The 21,869-nt window shown below is 47.6% G+C and overlaps 3 protein-coding genes across 5 annotated transcripts in view; 1 reads left to right on the top strand and 2 right to left on the bottom strand.

Annotated features, from left to right (window-relative positions):
* WDR27 (WD repeat domain 27) overlaps positions 1-2,295 on the bottom strand; it is a 56,120-nt gene extending 53,825 nt beyond the window's left edge. The window contains 2 exon segments of the mRNA XM_064487107.1: positions 1,931-2,008; positions 2,165-2,295. Coding sequence (XP_064343177.1) covers positions 1,931-2,008; positions 2,165-2,295 — 209 coding nt within the window.
* C6H6orf120 (chromosome 6 C6orf120 homolog) lies at positions 1,958-4,690 on the top strand. The gene is made up of 2 exons (XM_031456744.2): positions 1,958-2,022; positions 2,252-4,690. The coding sequence occupies exon 2, from the start codon at positions 2,294-2,296 to the stop codon at positions 2,849-2,851; it is 558 nt and encodes a 185-aa protein (XP_031312604.2). The 5' UTR covers positions 1,958-2,022; positions 2,252-2,293; the 3' UTR covers positions 2,852-4,690.
* On the bottom strand, positions 3,701-21,399 carry PHF10 (PHD finger protein 10). 3 transcript variants are annotated; one of them, XM_031456738.2, is made up of 13 exons: positions 21,278-21,399; positions 18,417-18,523; positions 16,144-16,274; positions 15,432-15,515; positions 14,398-14,531; positions 14,156-14,305; positions 13,265-13,374; positions 11,852-12,005; positions 9,891-10,046; positions 6,312-6,383; positions 5,405-5,513; positions 4,958-5,146; positions 3,701-3,886 (listed from the first exon to the last, which is right to left on the bottom strand). In XM_031456738.2, the coding sequence occupies exons 1-13, from the start codon at positions 21,362-21,364 to the stop codon at positions 3,801-3,803; spliced, it is 1,569 nt and encodes a 522-aa protein (XP_031312598.2). In that variant the 5' UTR covers positions 21,365-21,399; the 3' UTR covers positions 3,701-3,800. The 3 variants fall into 3 exon arrangements, with proteins under 3 accessions (XP_031312598.2, XP_031312600.2, XP_031312601.2); XM_031456740.2 differs by lacking the exon at positions 6,312-6,383; XM_031456741.2 differs by lacking the exon at positions 6,312-6,383 and having other exon boundaries at positions 15,432-15,509.
* Between the last annotated feature and the right edge of the window lie 470 nt (positions 21,400-21,869).

Here is a 21,869-nt window from a genome sequence, read left to right as displayed (position 1 = left end):
CCGGAGGCCACAGGACCCTGGGCAAGTGCATGAGACGGTACCGCTGGGGCCCCGTCTTCACAGCTGCAGGAGGGGGGCCGTGGCAGCCCCAGTCTCACAGCCTCTTCAGATGAGAACGTGAGGCAGAGGTCCGAGAGGAGGACCAGGACCCCCCACAGCACAGCAGGTCAAGGTCGAAGTGGGAAATTCCACCCCCTGCCCCGCTTCAGCCCTGCTACAGAACAGTCCCCCTCAGGAAGGGGAGCAGATAGCCTGTTTTTTTAGTTCACAGGTCACTGGATCATGGGGAACCACCTCCGGCCTGGGGAGAGAGCTGGGCCATGCTGGGAGGTGCCCTGTGTGGTGCTGGACGCTGTGACCAGCCAGTGCCCTAGGGAGGTGGGTTCCCCTGTGGGCTCAAGACTGCAGCAAACACCTGGTCACCAGGAAGGAAGCCACACCAGGGCTGCCCCTTGTCCACCAGGCCACCCCTGTCCTCCCGGAAGCCACACGGGTGGGCTTCCTTTCCAGACAGATGCCGCCAGACACCAAGTTCTGAACGGGGCAGTAGTTTGGGGGAATGTGGGCACAAGTGAAGGAGGCCACCTACCAGCCCAGCCCATAAAACTCTACTGCCCAACTCTCTTCTCTCCCCCAACTACTGGCTAAGTGCAGAGGTTTTGGGGGGGGGGGGGGTCCACTGAACAGGGAACCAAAGGATGGACGGGGTCTCTGATTGCAGCCAGCTCCAACAAGACCCAGCGGGCAGGACACATGCTAATCCGTCAGGGTCCTTCACTACAGCACTAGCCTACCCTCCCGGGCAGAAATCGTTTAACTTTTTTCATCTACAACAACAGCACAAAGCAAAATACTCAAATAATGCAGAAACAACACAGCTGGCCTTTACCCCTTGAGCCCCTCTCCTTGCTGTGCCTTCCCCAGGGAAAGTCAGTGCAAGAGTCTCCTGTGCGCATCGCAGGAACAAGTCTGAAAGGACGCACTACAGGTATCCTTCAATGAGATTCTCGTGTGTCTCAGACGACATAAGCACTTTATGGCGACATGAAGACAAGGGGCTGTGAGGGATCACCGTGTCAAAGTTAAGTCAGTAAACACAAAGCAGACGGCAATCCCAGATAACCAGGGGCTGTGCATTCAAGCCCCCGTCACTGATACAGCAATGCATGTCAAATGCACAAAATTAGAAGATCCACACGAGGAAAAAAACCTAACTATTCTCTCCTTCTCCAGAGGCACCACTGTTAAAACCACGTGCATCTCCTTCTGGTACTATTCTTTGTGTATGTGTGTAGTTTGAGAAAGAAAACTACGCCCTTCCGATTAAAAAAGATCAGTCTTTCTCTTTGAGCCGCTAAGCAAGGCAGGAACACGCCGCCTTACTCTTGAGTTCCGAAGGCGTGGGAGGCGGGCTCCACCCCAGTCAGAGCGGGAGGCGGGCTCCGGCTCCAGCTGCGAGCACAGAACTAGTGTGAAATGGAGCACCGGCTGCAACAGGGGCGTGCGGACGCCACCCACTTATCCTCGGGCATTTCCCGTCCTTAAGTCCTTTCCCAAATTATTAAGTGTTTTAAAAGTTACTACTACTATTTATATTTAGCTGCTTTAATTTTTTAAAAAATCGATACCCTCCTTCCGTTGGTCCCCTTAAGAGCATTTCAAGACGTACCAAGTTCTTGAGAGAAACATAACAGGTGACAAGTGCCCGGACAACGGTGTCTCACCTGCGAACGCTCCGGGACCTCCCGCGAGCCGCCAGGTGGACGCGCAGCCCAGGTGAGCGCCCGGGCGCGGCGGCCCCACGCCCCGCCCCCGTCGCCCTGGTTACGAGCCGCCGCTGCCGAGCGCCCTCAGCCCTAGCGCCATTCTCGCGAGAGCCCGGAGTCCCACCCCACCCCCACAACAACCCCACTTCCGGGCTTTGCCTCACTTCCGGGCGCCGTCCCACTTCCGGGCGCGCCTCATTTCCGGCGCGGCCGCGCGTCCCGGATGCTCCAGGAGCGGCGCCCTGCGGGAGTGGAGGTGAGTCCGGCGGCGGAGGCCGGCCCTGCCTCCCGCGCTCGTCCCCGACGGAGCCCCGGGCCCGGCCCCGCCTCCCCCGTGGCAACGCCCTGCCTTTGCGCCCCGCCCCCCAGCGCGCTCCCCCGCCGGTTCCCCGCGGTACCCCGCTGCCCCGGGCCGGGGCCCGCCGCGGTGTGCGGCTCCTGAGCCGTGGCCGGGCGCGCTCAGTGGGCCTGCCGTCTGTCCGCAGGGCGCTCGCGGATGAGGGGGCTGCCCCGCTAGGCGCCGCGCCATGGCCGCCCCCTGGACGGGCGCGCTCCTGGTCCTTCTGGCGACCCAGGCCGCCTCCTGCGCCGACGGCCTTGCGGAGGAGGAGGAGGTCCCGGCGGAGTGGGTCCTGCTGCACGTCGTGCAAGGCCAGATCGGCGCCGGCAACTACAGCTACCTGCGGCTGAACCACGAGGGGAAAATCGTGCTGCAGATGCGCAGCCTGCGCGGCGACGCGGACCTGTACGTGTCCGACAGCACGCTGCACCCCAGCTTCGACGACTACGCGCTGCAGGCCGTCACCTGCGGCCCCGACGTGGTGCTCGTCCCCGCGCACTTCCGGCGGCCTGTGGGCATCGGCGTGTACGGGCACCCGTCCCACCGCGAGAGCGAGTTTGAGATGAAGGTGTACCTCGACACGGCCGTGGAGCCGCCGCTGCCCGGCGCGGCCGCCCCCTCCGACGGCGCGGACGCGGGGCACGCGCGCGCTGACGCCCCGCAGGACGCGTCTCAGGAAGAGGAGTCTGTTCTGTGGACGATATTAATTAGCATTCTGAAATTGGTCCTGGAAATCCTTTTTTGATTCATTGAACATAGTCTGGAGAATGAGACCCTTAGTCTGTGAAGCTGACTGAGGTTCGCCGCGAACCTGGCTACTTTGACCTGGTTGGAGTTCTGGTTAACTTTTCTAGTCGGAGATGGAAAAATAAAGCCATAGTTTTGTTACCTCAGTCACCGCAAAGTACGAAAAGCAGCAAGCACGGTGTTTTTACAGATCAAAAGTCCTGTGAAAGGAATATGCACAATACAATGTTTAAACCCCATTCTGGTAAGTTTGTCAGGTAGCAAAACAGGTTATTACAGTGAGGTAGGCTTTTCCTCTAGTTAGTGTTTTCCTCTAGTTAGTGACGCTAAATGCAGTTATATGGAATGTCTGAGCTTTGAAGAGTTGCTAAAAGCAAGTCTGAAATGTAGTGGTTTCTCCGTACTTGACTGAGCATAGACAAGAGCCCCAAGCCTGCGCCCCTAGCGGGGACGGCTCCTCCTACCCACACAGGATTTCTGGTGGGCAAGCCTGTTCCCCTGCCAGTTAACGGCAGTTCTAAACCCTCCCCTGCATCACATCTCATCAGGCCATTAGTAATTTTACCATCTTGGGCTCCTATTAAAATTATTCCATTATTAGATAACTTTGCTATGCTACCCATGGTAAGCCAGAAAGGACAAAGTAATAGTAACTTTTAGGCTAATGGAGAAACAGTTAAGCATTTCAAATTAAGTTGCATAATACTACCATCAAATTTCTGGAGATAGCCAAAGTACTAAGAATAAAGACTTTTTGGAGGAGGGAGCTATGTTTCTACCTGGAACTGGTTTCAAAGGTAAGAGTAGCTTATAATAAATAATCAACTTGCAGATTTTAAGCACATAGTTAATTTCAAAAATCTTTTATTGGCATAAAAATGAGAACTGTAAATAAATTGGCACCAAATATCTCATTTAAGTGCGTATTACAGTACTGGGTCAAATTACTATCCCTCTTTGCTGTTTTTCCCCCTTCTGCCCACCTTCCTGGGTGTTGGGGGAGCTCGCTGACAACAGTCACAAATCCAGCGACCTAGGAGAAAAATTGTTAATTAATACAGAATGAAATTTAACTTTTTAGGGCTGAACTTTAAACCCATTTAGCTGTCTGTCCTTAGCTATGGCTAATGATAATCCTCGGTGGCTACGTGGTGGGACGGGCACTAAGGAGCTCCTTCATTTAGGGAAAACAATATAAACTTCCCTTTCAGTAGTCAGTGTCATCAGCGCCCTGTGGACACACAGGAGAGGTCACGGGAGGGGCAGAATAGCCACAGGGACCTTCAAAAAACTGTCACGGTCCTTTCTGGAATTCAAACACTATCATACTTTAAAAGTTCAGTCATACAAATCCTAACATAAAACCTGTTACTGCGTCTGGCTCATTTTCAGCCTTTTCCTCTGTTGCTCACTGGCAGCTGTGTGTCGGCACCCTCTCAAGTCCTGGGGTGCTGTGCTGACAGCACTTAAAGCTGATCGAGCATCTGACCGCAGTGACACGGTGTATGACACACCTGGTCTGAACCACTACAGAACTCTGGATGACTGGCGTTGCTCGCATCTCAGTGATTCCTAGGAAACCCAGTTCTAAGCATATATTTTATAAAGTACTATACAGTGTTAACTATGCAAATAAGTTCTAAAATTACACAGTTACGTGTGTAATGTTTCAGTCCAATTACTGTGATTTACTATTTGTGTGTTTATTCTGAAGTTACCTGGAATTGTCATACTGCCTCAGTTTACAGAAATCTGGTTTAATGTGTATAAATGCATAGCAGTCATTCTGTTAAGTTTCTAAATGATGTATACAAATAAAATCAAGGTATGAAACAGACTGAGCTGCTGCTTTTGCTGTTTCAGTAGAAAAACATGCTACACATTGGGCTTTACTTCCAAAACTTCAGCGAGGCAGTCTGCATCTCACTTGTCCTTTAGTCAGCTTGTCTAGGGGTGAAAAGCAGGTGGACATGATCACAGCTTTGGTCACTTCTTGTGAACAGAAGGGTCTACAGGCCTTCATGTCATTATGGTGTTCGTGCAGCCTTAAAAAAAAAAAAGGTCAAGAGCCCCTTTGCTCAAACGCTCCTTTTTTAATCTTTACCTGATGGAATAGCACCAAGGCCCACACAAAAAGTATGATAACCTCTGTCACACACATCACAGAACATCATTTCTTCTTCGTGGTGGGGTTGTCCACAAATAATGCAAGTCTTACACTCCATACACTGCCATGGGTAGGTCTTAATCATAGAAACAAGCTCCAGGGTCATGTCCAGGCAAGAAGGGTGGCCTAAACCAAAACCAGTGTTAGTAGTGTGTCACACAAGGACGTTTAACTTAGCATGGCATAATCAGTGCTAGTCTGGGTTTCTCAAGAATGGCTACGATGTTTAATCGCCACAGAGGAACGAAAATACAACACAGAGGAAAATACATGGACTGTTGGGTATTTGATGATTCTTTGGTTCAACCCTAGCCAACAACCCAGATCCTCGCTTTGGAAGCAACTGACAGGGTGGGTAAGGTGTTAGGATGCGCCAGTACTCACCGCTGTTATCACACTGGGAGCAGTGTATCAGTGACTCAGCCTTCCCTTTCTTGTTGGACTCCTTACCCTTCAGACAAATTCCACATAGAGCATTTGGAATGACCTTTGGCTGGAAGGGCAGAAGAGGGCTATGAATTCATGCCAGAAGAACTGACTCTGGGGTCAAGAGGAAGCACGCTACCTTGCCTGACCTTTTTACTTGCAGCACCTTCCTAACCCGTATGAAAGACATAGCTTGACACGAGTCTCCTTCAACAAAGCCTACTGACTAAAGCTTTAGATTTCATTTTTAAATCCTGTCAATGGCGTGATCTCACTCTGGGATTAAATGTAGTATCTACGCTCCCTACGTGCCTGGTGGGATCTGTATCGTGAACCGGAGGGGAGGACCGACACCCCGTCCGACCGCACTGTTAACTGAGAAAATCCGAGTACCAAGCACCATTACATGGAAGTTATTGAGGCTCATTACAAAAGAGAAGACCCCATTTTAAGCAGCTCATATGCCAATTCTGTTTAGAAACCCCTATTTTCCAAAATTGTGAAACTAGATCTATAAAATCAATGTTTTAACATTTTTAACTGAAAGATGCCTCGTGCATACACTGTCATGTGCATAAATGTTTGTGGGACACAGAGTCGTGCGACACTCCCTTTGCAGACCCAATACATTCATAAAGGAGCCTACACTCAGGGAAAAGGCGCTCACTATGACGAAGGAAACATACAGGAGAAAAGCAGTTTCCAGATAAGCAAAAAAAATTACCACTTAACAAAAGGAGGCCAACCCTGTACTTTAAGTACCATTCATCCTTCAGATTAAAAACTACAATCCAATAGAGGCACTAGGCTTTAAAAGAGCACTTGGCAACACAGAAAAGGATGAAGAAGAAGAGGTTCGCTGCACCTGAGAGCCGGGGGTTGGGGCGCATTTGAACATCACAGCCTGGACAAGAATGACACGATGTTCACCGTGAACCTGTGTGAATACGGAGCAGCAGACAGAAAAGAGAACAAGCAGGGGCCAAGGGTGAGGTGGGGCCGGAGAGACACCCATTCACTCACTCACTCGTTTACACAAAAACTGGGAGAAGAAGTATTTTAAGTAGAAATATTTCTGTTTTATTACAACCTGGCCAAACACATCTTATTTCCCTTTCCTCAGGTACTGAACTAAAGAGGACCCTAAACAAAATTCCAACCTTGTATACAGTATTACTCCAGCTTTGAAATATCTCACTGCCACCTTCCAAACCTGTTCAGCCTAAACAATTTGTTCTTAATTCTTTAGGTTTTTTATTTTTTAATTATCTTTCTTTACAAAAGATGACAGAGGCATTCAAAAATAATTTTTGACTTATTTATTTTAAAAAGTCAACCTTATACATAAATATAATAAAAACAGTAACTCTAAACAATCACAAATGTCTCTACAAAATAATAAATATCATGGAAGTTAAAACATACATATAAAGCTTTACCATTGACTAGTCTCCATCTCCTGTGTGCCTTTCCACCCTGCTACCCCAACAAAAGGACAGTGTCACATGCTGTGGCCCCTTACGCCTTGCAGTGTAGCCACCCTCTGTTGTTACTGCTACATTCTAAAGCGTAAGTTCTCATTGTGTTTCCTACACCTAAATAAAAATAGCTAGGAAGTGCACTTCTATGATCCAAATTCTGGTTCAGTTATATCAAATCTGTAACTGCCATAATATGCTGCAGAAAGCTACCTCTCCACCAAAATGAAGAACTTCCGGTTGTGGTACCTACTGGCGCCAAACGGAAAAGCTACGCTTACTCAATACTTATTACAGTTCGAGGGAAGACACTGGCACACTACATACTTTAATATTTGTCAGGAAAGTCAAGGAAGTAACCACACGACATTAAACTCTAAAATGAGAACTCACAGGAGATTCTTTACAGAAGTCAAAAGGAGTAAGACACAAGCTAGTCATTCACATTCTAGTGCAGTTCAAGTTCTACAATTATTAAAAAAATACATTGAACACCTATGATAAAAGGGACACCAAGAAAATCTTACGTTTGCTTCTAAGCTTAAAACCATAATGTTTTGTTAAACCACTTAAAAGTTTTCTTACCCAATAGTCTTCATCTTCATGACATGAGGGAGAGGTGAGGTGGAGAAGGGAGGGACGGGGTGGGGACAGAGACAGAGCCTTGTGGCATCTCCGACGATGACGCCACAGCTCGTGCTCACCAAGCACCCTGACCCCCTAAGGAGCCACACTGCTCGCTCCCAGGACTGAACACACAAGCCCCCAGCTCCAGTGCAGAGCTGGCAAAGAAGGAAGGGAGCGGGGCGTGGACTCCCCTGAGGTCAGCGGGACAAAACCATACGTACGTCTGCTGGAGACAGTCAGCTCTACTTCATAACAGCGACAACATCCAAGTTTCACTACTGACAAGAAAATTAAATACTCTCCCTAAGAGATCTCAGCAACTAAGAGAAAAGGCTCACAATACACTTACTTTCCTGCTTGAAAAGTCACCAGAGACAGTGAGACTTTCATGGTAGCACTGTTATAGTACAGAATTTGATTACATACCTATAATATAGGCCTGAATCCTAATAATTACGCTTTAATTCCAGGTTAATGTAACCTAAACAATCCTGTCCTACACATTAAGAGCAAGTACTAGTGAATCTTACTACGCAAGACATCGGATACATTATATTTTTTCTTAGCTCCCATATTTTAAAACGTGTTTATGTATCACCTTCAGCTTGAAGTACCCTAAGATTTAGGCACATCTTGGCTCATTCATACTTTTCATAGAGAGGTTAACTTTTAACAAACATGTTCACATTAATGTATTAAGTCTAGATACTGGTTGTTCCAAACTTTGAAATACCTGAAACATTTTTAGGTACTAAAAATGTTCACAGAAGATTACAAAATGTGCATTTTGCATGTCAGACCCCCTTGAGGACTATCAATTTAGGTTAACATAAATGATTTCTTCTATCTTAAGTCAACGATAGGACTGACTAGTTCTTCATTTTCAGCCTGTTAGAACATCTGTTTCAACCCTCCTTCTCCGTTAAGCCAGGGGGACCCAGGCCCGAGTCTGTAAGGCCGGCTCCCCAGCGGCACCACGCTCGGAGCCGCAGCTCCCCTGCGAGCCCTCCTCCGCCAGACACGCGCTGCTCAGCACACACATAGGCTAACTTCCCAGAATGTCATCTTTGGAGTCCATCTGCTTTCAGTTATTAAGCAGTAACTCAAATCTTTAGTTTGAAAAAGTAGATAAGCTACTTATGTGAGAACAAGAACAAAGGCCAGGTGGCTGCAGCCTCCTGAAGCCGCCCCTGCTGCGTGAGGCCTCGCTCACCACAGGCTGAAAGACACGTGCTGGTCAGCGGATGCTGGAGAGGCATCTTCTAATTAGGTATGGAATACACTCATCTGTTAAGCTGCTTTTTCACTTCAGGAAAAGAGAGGCAAGCGGACAGCTCGGAGGTTCTCGGAGAGGCTGAAGGGACACTGGCCAGGGCCCGCTGGGACCTGCTCCGGGCCACCCACCACGGCCCCGGTTCGGACATACTCGGGGTCAGGAAGCTCCGTTTCACAAAGCGTTCTCATCACCTTGCTCTAAAGCGCTCTTCCAAACACCTCCATGACCAGGTAACAGGCACACCTGATACACACTCACTTCCCTGTCACCACGGCCACTAATTCTGCTCCTTCTGTGACATTCTTCAGTCCCCGTAAGTGGGAAGGCTACTCACCACTCACCAACCCTCTGAGGGGAGGGCAGACAGCAGGAGGAAACAGTCACAGTGACAGTGCTGACAGCAGCCGACAGCCAGACTCTGAGAGCAACCAGACCGGTCGGCTAACAAGCACACCTACCCAAACCGCCCTCCAGAACGTGGGACCCCCGCCCTGGCGCTGCTCAGGCCCCGTGCCCAGGCGGGGCGAGAAATCACCGCCATGCAAACGACAAGCTGTACCATGTGCCGTCACAGAGTTAGCTGAGTCTGCCAAGTCAATCAGATGGTCCCTAGAGCAAACCCAGGTCTTTCTAAACAAAAGGCACCTCAGACGCGCAACTCACGCCAGCAGGTCCCCTCCCTGCTTCTCAGCCAGCACCAAAGATCAGGGCACCTTCAGTGTCAGACAACCGGGATTTTCAGCCCGAGAAAACAAGCTCAAAGTTCTGCCTGTGAGATAATTTTTTAAAAACCCATACTTGCCTGGTTATTATTTAAAAGAAAAAAAAATTCCCTTATAAATCGTACATATACAGGAAACAGAAGCTACACCATAGCCAGAGTGACAGAAAGGCCACCAGGAAGGTGAAGCAAAAGGAAGGAGGCTGTGACAGAGGACACACACCGCAAAGAACAGCGAGGGGGTGGCAGGCGGGGCTCCGCAACTCGGACACTCAAAGTGCAAGTATCTCGGGGAGAGAGGCTGTCGGGAAGGAGGCTGAGTCAGGGGCTTTTTTCTTCTACCTTGTACCCAGGAACTGACTTGGACAGTACAGAACGCTTGGAAGCGTCTTTTCTTGGAGTAGTGGCCTTGTCCCTGGACCGCTGTCTTCCCGGCAGAGGCTCCTCCTGGCCGTCTGGAAGGCCTTCTCCCTCGGATGCATTGCCGGAGGAGCTGTCCTGCAAGTCAGAGGCACAAACAAAGGTCCCTTGCAACTCACACAGACTGGAGTCCGCTTTGAACCACAGAAAATATCCCAAGAAAGTTTTAGAGTTCCATCCATTTAAAAATAAAAAGATAATTCTAATATAAGAAAACATTTTCCAATGGAGACTAAAGTAAGTCATGTTAAAAATAATTTATCCATCTTATAAATATATTACAGCATAAAGCCAATTCCATTTACACCAGCAAGTACCTCAATCAACTTTGTTTTCTGACTTCAGTCAACAGGAACAGAATTACCTACTTCGAGTACTTTTTACTACACCACACAGCTTCAACACCATTTTACTATGTCACAAGGGAGTATATTTGTTCATAAAAAAAGTATTGTTTAACACTATGTGGGGTCGCCCCATATGGCCAAGTATTTATAACAGTATCTGACATATTTTAAATCTTCAAAGTTTGGGAGTTCAATAATTGATTATTTAATTCTTCACTTTTTAATTTAAAATTTTCTAATTAGAATTAAAATTTTATGTTCATATAAATTATGAAAATTACAAATGAAAAACTTAGGTTATCCATAACCACCCTGACGAGCACACTGAGACAGCTGCGGGAACGTGCTGTATCGAGGTCTGTGTTTGTACACTCACAGACCCCCGACTCACGTGCTCACACACACACCCTACCCACCCGCGTGCCCTCGATTTTGAAAACAAAACTGAATTACGTTGTATGTATGTGTGCATGTGTGTCTGAATATTTTTAACTATTGTGTGCACTTCATCACATCATTAAATATTCTTTGACCTCCGTTTCAATCAGGTAAATGTAACATACTACCCACCGTGGACGACAGATTTATTTCTAATTTCCATTATAGAAAACACTATTAACACTCCAATGGACTTTTTTTTCCCTCATTAAATTTGGTTACCAGCTGGTTAGGTTCTTCTGATAAACTGTATTAGTGTATTTGCTAGGTCAAGTTTCATGGAAGTTAAAAATCTTGGTAAATACTCTCTTTTGGCCCAAAATGAATTAATTTACATGCCTGCTAGCAGTGGGGGAGAAGGTTGACCTCATCACACCCTCACCATGCCAAAGCACTCCGTGCACCAAAATGACAGGAGAAAAGCATGTCACCACTTGAATATCTGAAAAGCATCTTACTTTATGCAGCACATGCCATTAAACACTTGTCAAAAGCTGTTAGGAGCAAAGAAACGTAGCACCCGCCTCATGGTTCAGACTGACGATGGAGAAGTTAAAAACGGCAGCTGGAGAACAAGCAGCACCAAATGAAACCAGAACCCTGCACCGGGTCGCTCCCACACTCCTTCAGTTCCACAGAGCAACCAACTCACCCCCATCCTGAACTGCACTTTGCTACCAAAAAAGTCATGCAGGAAAACCCACCGAACAGCCCAACATATCGGTAACCTTAACGTTTTCCTAGAAGAAGCTGAAGATGATTAATTAAGCAGCAGGAACACAAGTTAATGTGCTCTCCCAACCCAAGATACTTATATATAAGATTATGAACTAATGTTGGGTCCTGTGCCTAACCCACTTATGAAAACTACGAAGAGGCAATTTTAAGTATAAAACTTACCAAAGGCGGCACACAGCTAGTCCATATCAACACACACGATAAATAACTTTTTCTGGTGAAAGCTTTCTGGAAATTACATGCAACCGCCCCTTTCCCAAAAGAGGGCAGTAATACAAATTCAATTTGACACTCCAAGAAAGCAATCAGCAAAAATTCAAAGGGAAAGGAAAGCCTCTGACTGAAGAAAACCCCCCTCACCGAAGTGCCTTTACTTCTCCGTTTCTCATCACCCCGACTGTCTTCCGCCTCGTCGGAGTCACCGTCACTGTCTATAGCAGGGAGCTCGGGGTCCAGCGGGGGCTCGTAAAGCGCCGTGTTTAACGGCAAGTACCGCAGTTCATCTGGTGAGTACCTGAAGTGCAGAGAGAGGAGGTTCAGTTTTCCTTTATTGTTAAATATAAAAAGACCGACTCCGGACTACAAAAATAGCCTCATCTTTTCAATTAACCCCAAATACTTCTGAAAAAAAATCAGAGGCAATAAATAATTTTTTTTTCATTTTGGTGATCAAATAGGAACAAGTAATAAATAAAAAAACCTAAACATTTTTCCACCAGACTAAGGGTGTAAAATTCACATTTGATTCTTATCTCTCCTCTGCCCTCAACACCACCTCCTTCCCAAAAAATGTCATCGGACAAGACGAAGCTCTACATACAGAATCATGCACAGACTCCACGCTGCCGACCACCTGCACCTCCCACCCTCCCCAGTAGCCAGGGCTTGGGCGCTGCCTCCCTCCCAAGCTCCGGTGTCCCTGCAGCGGTGCCCGGGACATGGCATCACTTAAGAAACAAAATTTTCAGGAACAAATTATTTTAAACCAATTTGGGAAGCATACATTCTAACAAACTGAATCATCTGATTACTCTGAACCCGGGGACTGGCAACCCTCCCAGGCCGGCGGGCGCTCTGCGACCTGGGCCAGCGGCCGCAGCCTAAGCAACTCCCTCCCCAGGTGCCACGCTGGAGAGCACAGGGCGGGCATGCCGTGGGTCACTCTTCACCACTTGCTTAGCCCAAACTTCAAAAATTAAAATTTGCCGACCCGTGATTTAAATTTGACTTTCAAGTAGTCTGACCCCAGTCTTTTAAATCCTGTCTAAGGAACACGAGGTTTCTTATGAAGGAAAAGCTGAGACATGACACTGGTATGCAGGGGCTGTTGGCAGCGACACCCAGGTTGGGAAGGGCAGAGGAGCAGCGGCCTGGCAACGGCAGCACAGCCCCTCAGAACCCTCAGCGCCCCCTGCGCGACCCCAGCCCCCCTTGGCGTCTGTGAATGCAGAGCTCCAGGCACAGGTCGGCATGGGCCCAAGAACCTGCACGTCCTGGTGGCCAGGCAACACCAGCACACTTTCAGGGCATGGGCTGGGGAAGCCGGCACCTGGGCACAGACACACAGGTGTGCAGCTGGCTTGTCAGAGATGCTCACGTTCTGGTGAAGAGCATCCACCATCACCAAACCACACAGGATGGAGACTAGTGACACAAATGTAAGATGACATCTCAGGATGACACTTACAGAGCTAGAAACTGCCAGGAAGCAAACACAAGGCTTTGAAGTCCCTCACCCACAGCCAATACTAACAGAAAAAACCCACTACATACCTTTTGTAATATTCCTGGAACTGCCCTGGGATGAGAGCCACCGGGTAGGAACTGACCTTGGTCCGCTCTGTGGGCAACACTTTGTACTTGCCCTGAGGCACCTGAATAACCTGGGTCAACAGAAAGAGAAACACAACCTGACTCCACAGGGGGAACCAAGGTTTCAGGACACCATCCCCCCTCGCTCTTCCCCATGTCCCTCCCCCACAAGTGAAAGTATGGGAGATGCCAGGACGTAAGCCTCCCGGCACAGCTGGTATTTCTCGTCCCTCAGGTGAGCCCATCTGGCTGGTCACCAGGGTCATCACCCCTGACAGAGGGCAGCGAGTCTGCTCCCCCCTCAACAGCAGGTGGCCCGGGCTCTTTATCAACCCTCCGGAGCTCAACCTCCTCATCCATGAAATGGAAATAATTCTGGACTCAGCCCCACCGGGTAACCGTGAGAACTGCGTGATTACCATGGAAACCGCCTCCACCCGCCCACCTGGGACACACAGCAATAGTCCTGGAGCCAATAGGTTCCTTCAGGAGAATGTCAACCAAAAAGCAAGGAAGCACACACACACACACGTGTACACACACACACACACCACACAAACATACACACACATACACACACACACCCCCACATATACACCCCCCACACATACCACACATAACATATATACACACACCACACACCGTGCACATACACACACACCATACACACACAACACACCACACACACACCAAACACAAGTGAACTGAGCATCATCAGGCACATCACTGAAAGTGACATCTGCCGTTCTGGGGAAGACAGGACACCGAGCAGACGAAACACCATCAGCGGTGTCGGGCGTGCAGGGTAACGAGCAGCGGGCGGGTGCGGGGCTCCCGAGCCCAGGGCCCTACGTGCGTCTGCAGGTCAAAGTAAGCTCTTCTCTCCTCCAGACGCTCCCGGTTCAAGTTGCTGTTAAATTCAGCTGCTTTTTTGGCCGCTTTCTTAATGTACTCAGGCACTTTGCTGGCTTCAACTTTCTGAGTATTCTGCTGTTGCATTTGCTGAAATAAAAACATTGCAGTGGGAAGTCACATAAAACTTTGTAAAACGTCACTCTCCCCAGACCAAAGATGCTGGTCACCGCGGCACTTACCGAATACTCTTTGTAGTGGTCTGTGATGCGCTGACGCTCTTTTTCTTGCAGAATGACGGAATATTCAGCATGTTTGGCTGGATATTCTTTTATCATTAAATCAATGACTTCATCACTGCGCAATGCTGTTAAACCTATTTCAGACAAAAAAAAAATAAAGGGTAAAGAAGCTCTTTTAAGGCTAAGTGACCATTCCACTTTTCAAAATCTGCTTTTCCATCAAACCACATTTAAGAGGTTTTCCAATGGTCAGAGCAAAATATTCTAATACATTCGAAAATGGTAACAAAGAATATCCATAATATAGTCAAAACTTAAAAAGAAACAGCAAAGGCAAAGAACAACTTTTCAATGAAAATCTTAAGACTCTATGTACTACATATAAATACCCATCCCTTTATGAGAAACAATTTCTAAATAATGATGCACATGAACCACTGGTAATTCACAAAGGGCATCAGATGAGAAAGCAAAGTAATGTTTCAATATACTGCAGTTCTCAGTCCTCAAATCTGATACACTGGAGTCCGTTCCAATGTCACCAGAAGCATCAGCACACATACACGTCACACACACACACGTCACACAGGTGACTTTCAAACCCATAGTGTCAGGTTTGCACCCACTACCGAGACGAGCTCCCACGGTTTTACATTAAAAAGTTGCACTGAAATATTCATGAAAGGAAAATTATAAAATACGGAGATAATTACATGTAGCTAAAAATTAAGTAAAATTTGTCTTTTAAGAGATAAGGACCAATACTTTCAAAAAGTACTGTACAAATTTTGCACACAAAATACACACACACCTTGATGCTTTTGTGAAAGTTATCAGAAAGCAATACTGTTATAAAATGTCAGTCTCCTTTGCACTTTTACAATAATCAAAAACAAAGTTAACAATTTAGCATCTCAGTAATTCAATCTGTTCTATTAATTTTGTAAAATACTTTGGGAAAGAAGATAAATATTCATCCGACATCACCTCATATGTGTTCAGCTTTCAAAATGCACATTAAAAGCTTTCATTACCTAGAGTGCACTGAGTTTCTGTGATGACATTTAGCTCTCTCAGGTAGAGTTTCTCCTTATGAGACAAATCTCGTCGCTCTAAATCTCCAAACAAAAAGAACAAAAGACTATTAAAGCTATTAAAAATAGTCTTTTGCATTTGTAACATTACCCATTTGTAAAATTTTAAAAGTTTAAATTTTTTTTTGAATTGTTAAAGTTAAAATCTTCATGGATTTTAACAAATAATTCATGTTACATATTTCAAATATTAAAGAGACTACACAAAAAATCTTACAAATTCAAGAAATAAAAGTTAAAACTGAAAACAGAATAATCCAAAGCAAGAAGGTAAAACAAATCACTATAAGTACAACCTTTCTCAAGTTCAGATACAGGTTCTGTAGCCACCTCCACCCCTAAAGTCAAGGAGCAACAGTAAGAATCAAAACCCCTGGTTCATAATGCAGCTATAAAATAAAAGTGCCCTGTAATTTCCCAGAAGTCCCTCTTCCTCATTTTGCTTGAAAATCAGTCTATAATGCACAAGAACAAACTGAGAGCAGAGAGGGATGATGCGGGACAGCTCAAAGCAGAGTCAGCCAGCAGAAAAGTGTGAAACATAAACCAGCCACACTCAGATATTCAGAAGTCGACAACCTATCAAAAAGGATTACTACCTAACATGAGCAGTCAGCTCAAAGCCAGACTGAACCCGCGGCGCGGGCGGTACCTGGGTACTTCCGCTTGAAGGAGGTCACGCCCAGGTATTCGCTGACTTGCTCCTGGAGCATGTAGTACTCTCCCGCTTCGTCGGGCGGCCACTTGTACTCGATCAGATTTTCTGCTGGATAGTAGCTGAAGCTGAGCACAGAAATATATATTATGCATTAAATGTGGCGTTTACTAAAGTTTAATCATTTTCATTTTAAAGAATATTCACTTTTAAATATTTTTGAGGATATTTATTTTTAAGGATTTGGAAAAAACTATGTCAATTATTTAAATTCTCAGTCAGTCTTCTGAGACTTTGCAATACAAAGAAGTTCCCACCACTTCATTTGCATCAAAGAAAATCCCAAAGCAGGTGGAGGGGGAAGAAGGCACCATCTGAAGCACCCGCTCAGAGAGCACAACGGAGGTGACATCTCTGCGCCAGGAAGCGCCAGGGCTCGCAGCCGTCAGGAGCCGGCGCAGAAGGCCGAGCTTCTGAAAGAACAGGCAGTGAGACTGGCTCCGAGTTCGTTCTCCTGGGCTTAAGCTACCGTGTCGTCCACCCGAAGAATAAAGTCATCAACTTCTGCTTCCCATCTGCTGTTCAGGGAGTCACAGACCGCTGAGAAGGCCGAGCTCTCAACGCCTCTTCCCGATGAACCGCAGACCCACAAACCCAGGAGCAGAGCGTGAACCCGGTTTGATGGCGCCAGCGCACTGCAGGTCGGGCCCAACCCTCAACAGCAAGGACGACTCAACGTCCAGCTTTCATCACTGGGTAACACAAGCAGGAATGTAACACGATTTTATGCAGCAATCCAGTTAAAAGTAACAGACAAAGAGAACAGCTTTGCCAAAAGTGGTGCTTGGAAACTGGACACCCAAACACAGAAGTATGAAACTGAACCCGTACCTGATACCACACAGAAAAGTTAATTCAAAAATGGTCCACGACCTGAATGTAAAAATTAAAACTAGAAAACTCGTAGAAAAAAACCTAGCAGTAAATCTTCATAATTTTGGATTTGGCAACGGATTCTAGATATGACACCAAAAGCACGAGCAGGAAAGAAAGAATAAAAAATTTAGACTTCAGCAAAATTAAACCTTTTTTGTGAATCCAAGGACACTATCAATAGAGTAAAAAGTCACCCTATAGAATGGGAGAAAATATTTGCAAATCATGTATCTGATAAATTAATACCTGAAATATATAAAGCACTCCTACAACTCAACAACAACAAAAAGTTAAGAATGGGCAGAAAACCTGAATAGACATTTCTCTGAAGAAGACATATAAATGGTTAATAAACGCGTAAAAAGATGCTCAATACGACTAGTCATTATGAAAATTCAAATCAAAATCACAGTAATATATCCCTTAGCACCTTTCAGAATGGATATTATTTAAAAAAAAAAAAAAAGAAAAAACAGAGCTATAGCAAAGCAGTAAAGATGTGAAGAAATTAGAGACTTTGCACATTGCTGGTGGCAATATAAAACGGTGCCTCCATTGTGGAAAACAGTCCGACTGCTCCTCAGAAAGCTAAATGGAGAGTTACCCTATGACCCACCTGTTCCCCTCCAAGGCATGTAGCCAAAGGGGCTGAAAACGGGGGCTCTAAGCAGGCACTTACACACCAACGTCCACAGCAGCACTACTGACACCAGCTCAAAGGTGGAAATGGCCCCAGTGCGGATCAACAGATGAACAGATAAACAAAACATGGTGGGTCCACAAGATGGAGTGTAACTCAGCCTTAAAGAGGACGGAAGTTCTAGCACGGCCCACAACCTGGATGAACCCTGAAGAAAGTATGCTGACGAACAGAAGCCAGACACAGAGACAAACACCGTGTGACCCATTTACATGCGGCAGATCCATAAAGACCCAGTCGAATGGTGGCTGCCAGGGCTGCCGGACGGGCGATGGGGATTTTACTGCTAATGGTTATGCAGTTTCTATCAGCAGTAGTGGAAAAGTTTTGGAAACGAGTGATGGTGAGTGACAGTTACGAAACACTGTGAATGTAGTTACTGCTACCGAACTACACAACTTAAAAACAGTTAAAATGGTGAATTTTATGTGTATTTTATCACAATAAAAATTTTTTTTGAATTGCACTGAGTAGTAAAAAGCAACTTTGGTGCCATTATAAAATACAATAAAAAATACTCCACAACCTCTAACAACCGGCTTTGCCAGAGCCAGGAGGAGGGAAGGAGGGAGCTGAGGCACAGAAGAGAGAAACAGACCACCGAAAATACGATTAAGCAATAAAGTGACAGTACCCAAGGTCTTGACTCGAAGTGTCACAGCTCCTGGAGCTGTCTCCGGAGCCCATCCGCCTCCTTTTGGATGGCTGGGTCCCATCATTTGAATTGTCTTCATTATCGTCCTACACATTTAAAAGATCCAGAAAATAACAAGACAAAGAATAATACATAAGAAAAGATTATGTATCTTCCCAGACTTGCTACAAAGGCTTTCTAAGGACAATTGGTTATACAAATGTTAGCTTTCTATTATATTTAAGAGGGGACAAGAATTGGCATGGGCAAGACCTGGGAAAAACTAAATACTAACCTTCAATACAAATCAAACTAAGAAAATTTTCAATAAACCTGTAAATCTAAATCTACTTTTGCTTTCTTACCAACAGAGGTTAAAGTGCTTTCTGCTTTAAATAAACAGAAAATAGCAGCAATACTCTGAAGTTAAAGCAAACCCTCCTACCCTAGATAGGATAAAAACATACAGATCATTTACAGTTTAACTCAGCTTACAGGGGATTTATTGGACTATTCTAATTGGCTAGTTTAGGTACTCATATTCCTGTGAAAAGAGAACATACAAAGACTAAACCCAACAATTACCAACCCTGTTAATTTTTTTCTTACATTGCAAAAATTTAGCAAAAATACATCCTAATAAGAATCATCAATCTATATAACCACATTATACCTCCCCAAAAAGAAGAGACTTAAAAAAATTGTAAGTGACATTTTCCATTATGTGACAACATCAAGGCTGTAAGTTAGACTGTTTCATTAAGGAAATGAATGAGGTATCAAATGTTAGGAAACAGATTTAATCACATTAGCTAAAACTTAATGACACAAGGCTCAAAAAATAGCTTTAAAGAATCGAGGTAAAAAATGTGCAGTACACTGTATATATGTGTTTATATGCAATATAATGCATATGTGCAGTCAAACTGTAATAATTCTACCAAATATAAAACTGAAAAAGGAGAAAAAAAGGATCAAGGTAATGTAGCTTCTAGGACAAAGCAACTTTGTTAAATACCATGCTTCTAAGAACACAGAGGTGGTAAGGGTGCTGGTCAGGCAGGCCAAAGGTGGACTGCCCAGGGTAGTGCCACCACTGCCCTGCACGGGAAGAGCTGTCCTGACTCTCTCTGAACTGCTCCTCACCTGTAAAACCCAGACAGTAACAATGCCTCAGTTACTTGGCTAATGCGGGAATGAATGAGTTAACAGGGGGGGAAGCACTTAGAGCAAGGCCTAGCAAATACGTAAGCGCCCAATAAAAGTTAGTTAATATAATTAAGATGGTGATAATCATAAAGTCTCAAATGGCTTCATCTGTTAGGAATCTGCTCAGATTCTTTAGCAAATAGCAAAAGATGGGGCATATTCAGTTCTTACAAAATAAGCATTCAATTCAAAAGCTCTGTACATTCCTCTTAAGACAAGCAGCCAGGTAGGACATAGAGAACAGTCTAAATCCATTCTCCAAAACTTTACATTTAACAAGTCTCCCCAGCAAGGACCTACTGTTCAGCACAGGGAACTTTATTCCGTTTCTTGTAATGAGCCACAATGTAAAAGGAACTGAAAATATGTATAGGTGTGCACGTATATGTGTAACTGAATTGCTTTGCTGTACACTTGAAACTCACTGACTACACTTCAATAAAAAAGAATTAAAAAAAAAAAACAAGTCTCCCAGTTGAAACATTTCATATTCAACAAGCATTCAAATATCATTCTTTTCTACTTACTTGCTTCTGAGCACTCTAAGGATATTTATGTAGATTTGTTTAAGCACATTTCCCTTGGCTAAAAAATTTAGACAGTCAAAGAGACAAAAAGTTAAAAATGCAAACTCCTCAGAAAAGCTCAAACCACGCTTTCACAGTGTTTGAATCTGTTATTGCAAACCCCAGCAATTGCATTATTAAATAAAATGAACAGCAGAGAGGCATAAGCGCAGTATTGTTCCTAGTAACATGATGACACGCGATTGAGTGAAAAGAATCTGCCTGCAACCGCGATACCGACACTGAGGGCCAGGTTTTCGGACTGAAGCAGACACTTGAGCCTCAGGGTCGCAGGCGGCTCCCCTCTGGACTGACCCCACGGGGCGAGGCTCGCAGGCGGGCGGGCCCAGGAGGGCCGAGCGCAGACAGGTGCGCGCTGACACCTGCGGCCCCGCCGGCCTCCCGGGGGGGGGGGGGTCTGCACGGTCAGCGCCCCGGGGCCGGTGCAGCGTCAGTGCCACGTGCGCCACCGGGCTCCGATTTCAGCCTTTCCGTACAACCGAACTTCTCAGGTCCCGACCTCCCGTCAGCAGCCAGCGCACTGACTAAAAACAAAACGTCTTAATGCAGGACGTTGTGCTGCCCCCAGGTTCCCCTCCGGGCATCTCGGCCTGAACCCCGAGGCCGTCTTTCCTCCTCAAAACAGCACACACTGCAAGCCGGACAGTTCGCTGGAAATATCAGGACCGCTGCCGACTCACTTGCCCAAACTAAGTCCACTAACTGGCTGTCTTGTTTCCCCGGTTGTTTACATTTCCCTATTTTCAGTTCAGCGACTTCAGAGAGTTCGCAAACCAAGGCTCCTTCGGAAACAGACTCAGGCCCGCGCCCGTCTCCGAGGAAAGTTTTCCGCCCCCTCGAACGCCGCGTCCCGGAACCTGCGGACACGCTCCTGGGGGCTCCGGCGCCTCCTGCGCCCAAACCGCCAAAAAGACTCCGGGCCGAGGCTGACCCGCCTCCGACCCGCCGCGGGCCGAGGACTCGGGCTCTGGGGGCCGACCACCCCGCCCCGGGCCCGCCGCCCGCCGTCCCGGCCTCCTCACCGCCCGGCCCGCCCCCCGGCCCCGGCCCGCCGCCGCTCCTCACCTTCGGGGACTGCGCTCCAGGGCTGGCCGGGTCGCTGTCGCACGGCCGCGGGGACAGCGCCGTCCCGGGGCCGCCCGCCGCCGCCATCAGCCCGAGCGCCCCGCGCCGCCGCCTCCGCCGCCGCCGCCGCCTCGTCCCGGCCGCCGCCGCCGCCGCCGCCGCCGCTGCCGCCGCCGCGCGGGCCGCCCGCCGCCCGGGCCCCGCCCCCTCCGCCCGCCCGCCGCCCGGGGGCCGGCCCCTGCCTCCGCGCGCCCCGCGGCCCGCCAGCGCCGCCGCCACCGCCATGGCCGCCGCCAGCGCGCCGCCGCCGAGGATGCCTGCCGCCCGGCCCGCCCCGCCCCGCCCCGGCCCGGCCGCCGAGCCCGCCGCCCTGCGCGCCCGCCCGGCCCTCAGCGCCCTGGGCCGCCGCCGCCGCGCCGCCGCCCCCGCCGCCGCTCCCGCCGCCGCTCCCGCCGCCGCCGCAGCCCCTCGGCCGCTGCCCTCCGCCCCACGCGGCCCTCAGCCGCCGCCACCCCGCCTCCTGGCGCCGCAGCCCGGCGCGTTCCGCGGCCCCACCTCTCGCCGCTCCCCTCAGCCCCCGGCCCCGCCCCGG

This window comes from Camelus dromedarius, chromosome 6, assembly GCF_036321535.1.
Source record: "Camelus dromedarius isolate mCamDro1 chromosome 6, mCamDro1.pat, whole genome shotgun sequence".
Lineage (NCBI taxonomy): Eukaryota > Metazoa > Chordata > Mammalia > Artiodactyla > Camelidae > Camelus > Camelus dromedarius.
This window is presented reverse-complemented; position numbering and strand designations above follow the sequence as displayed.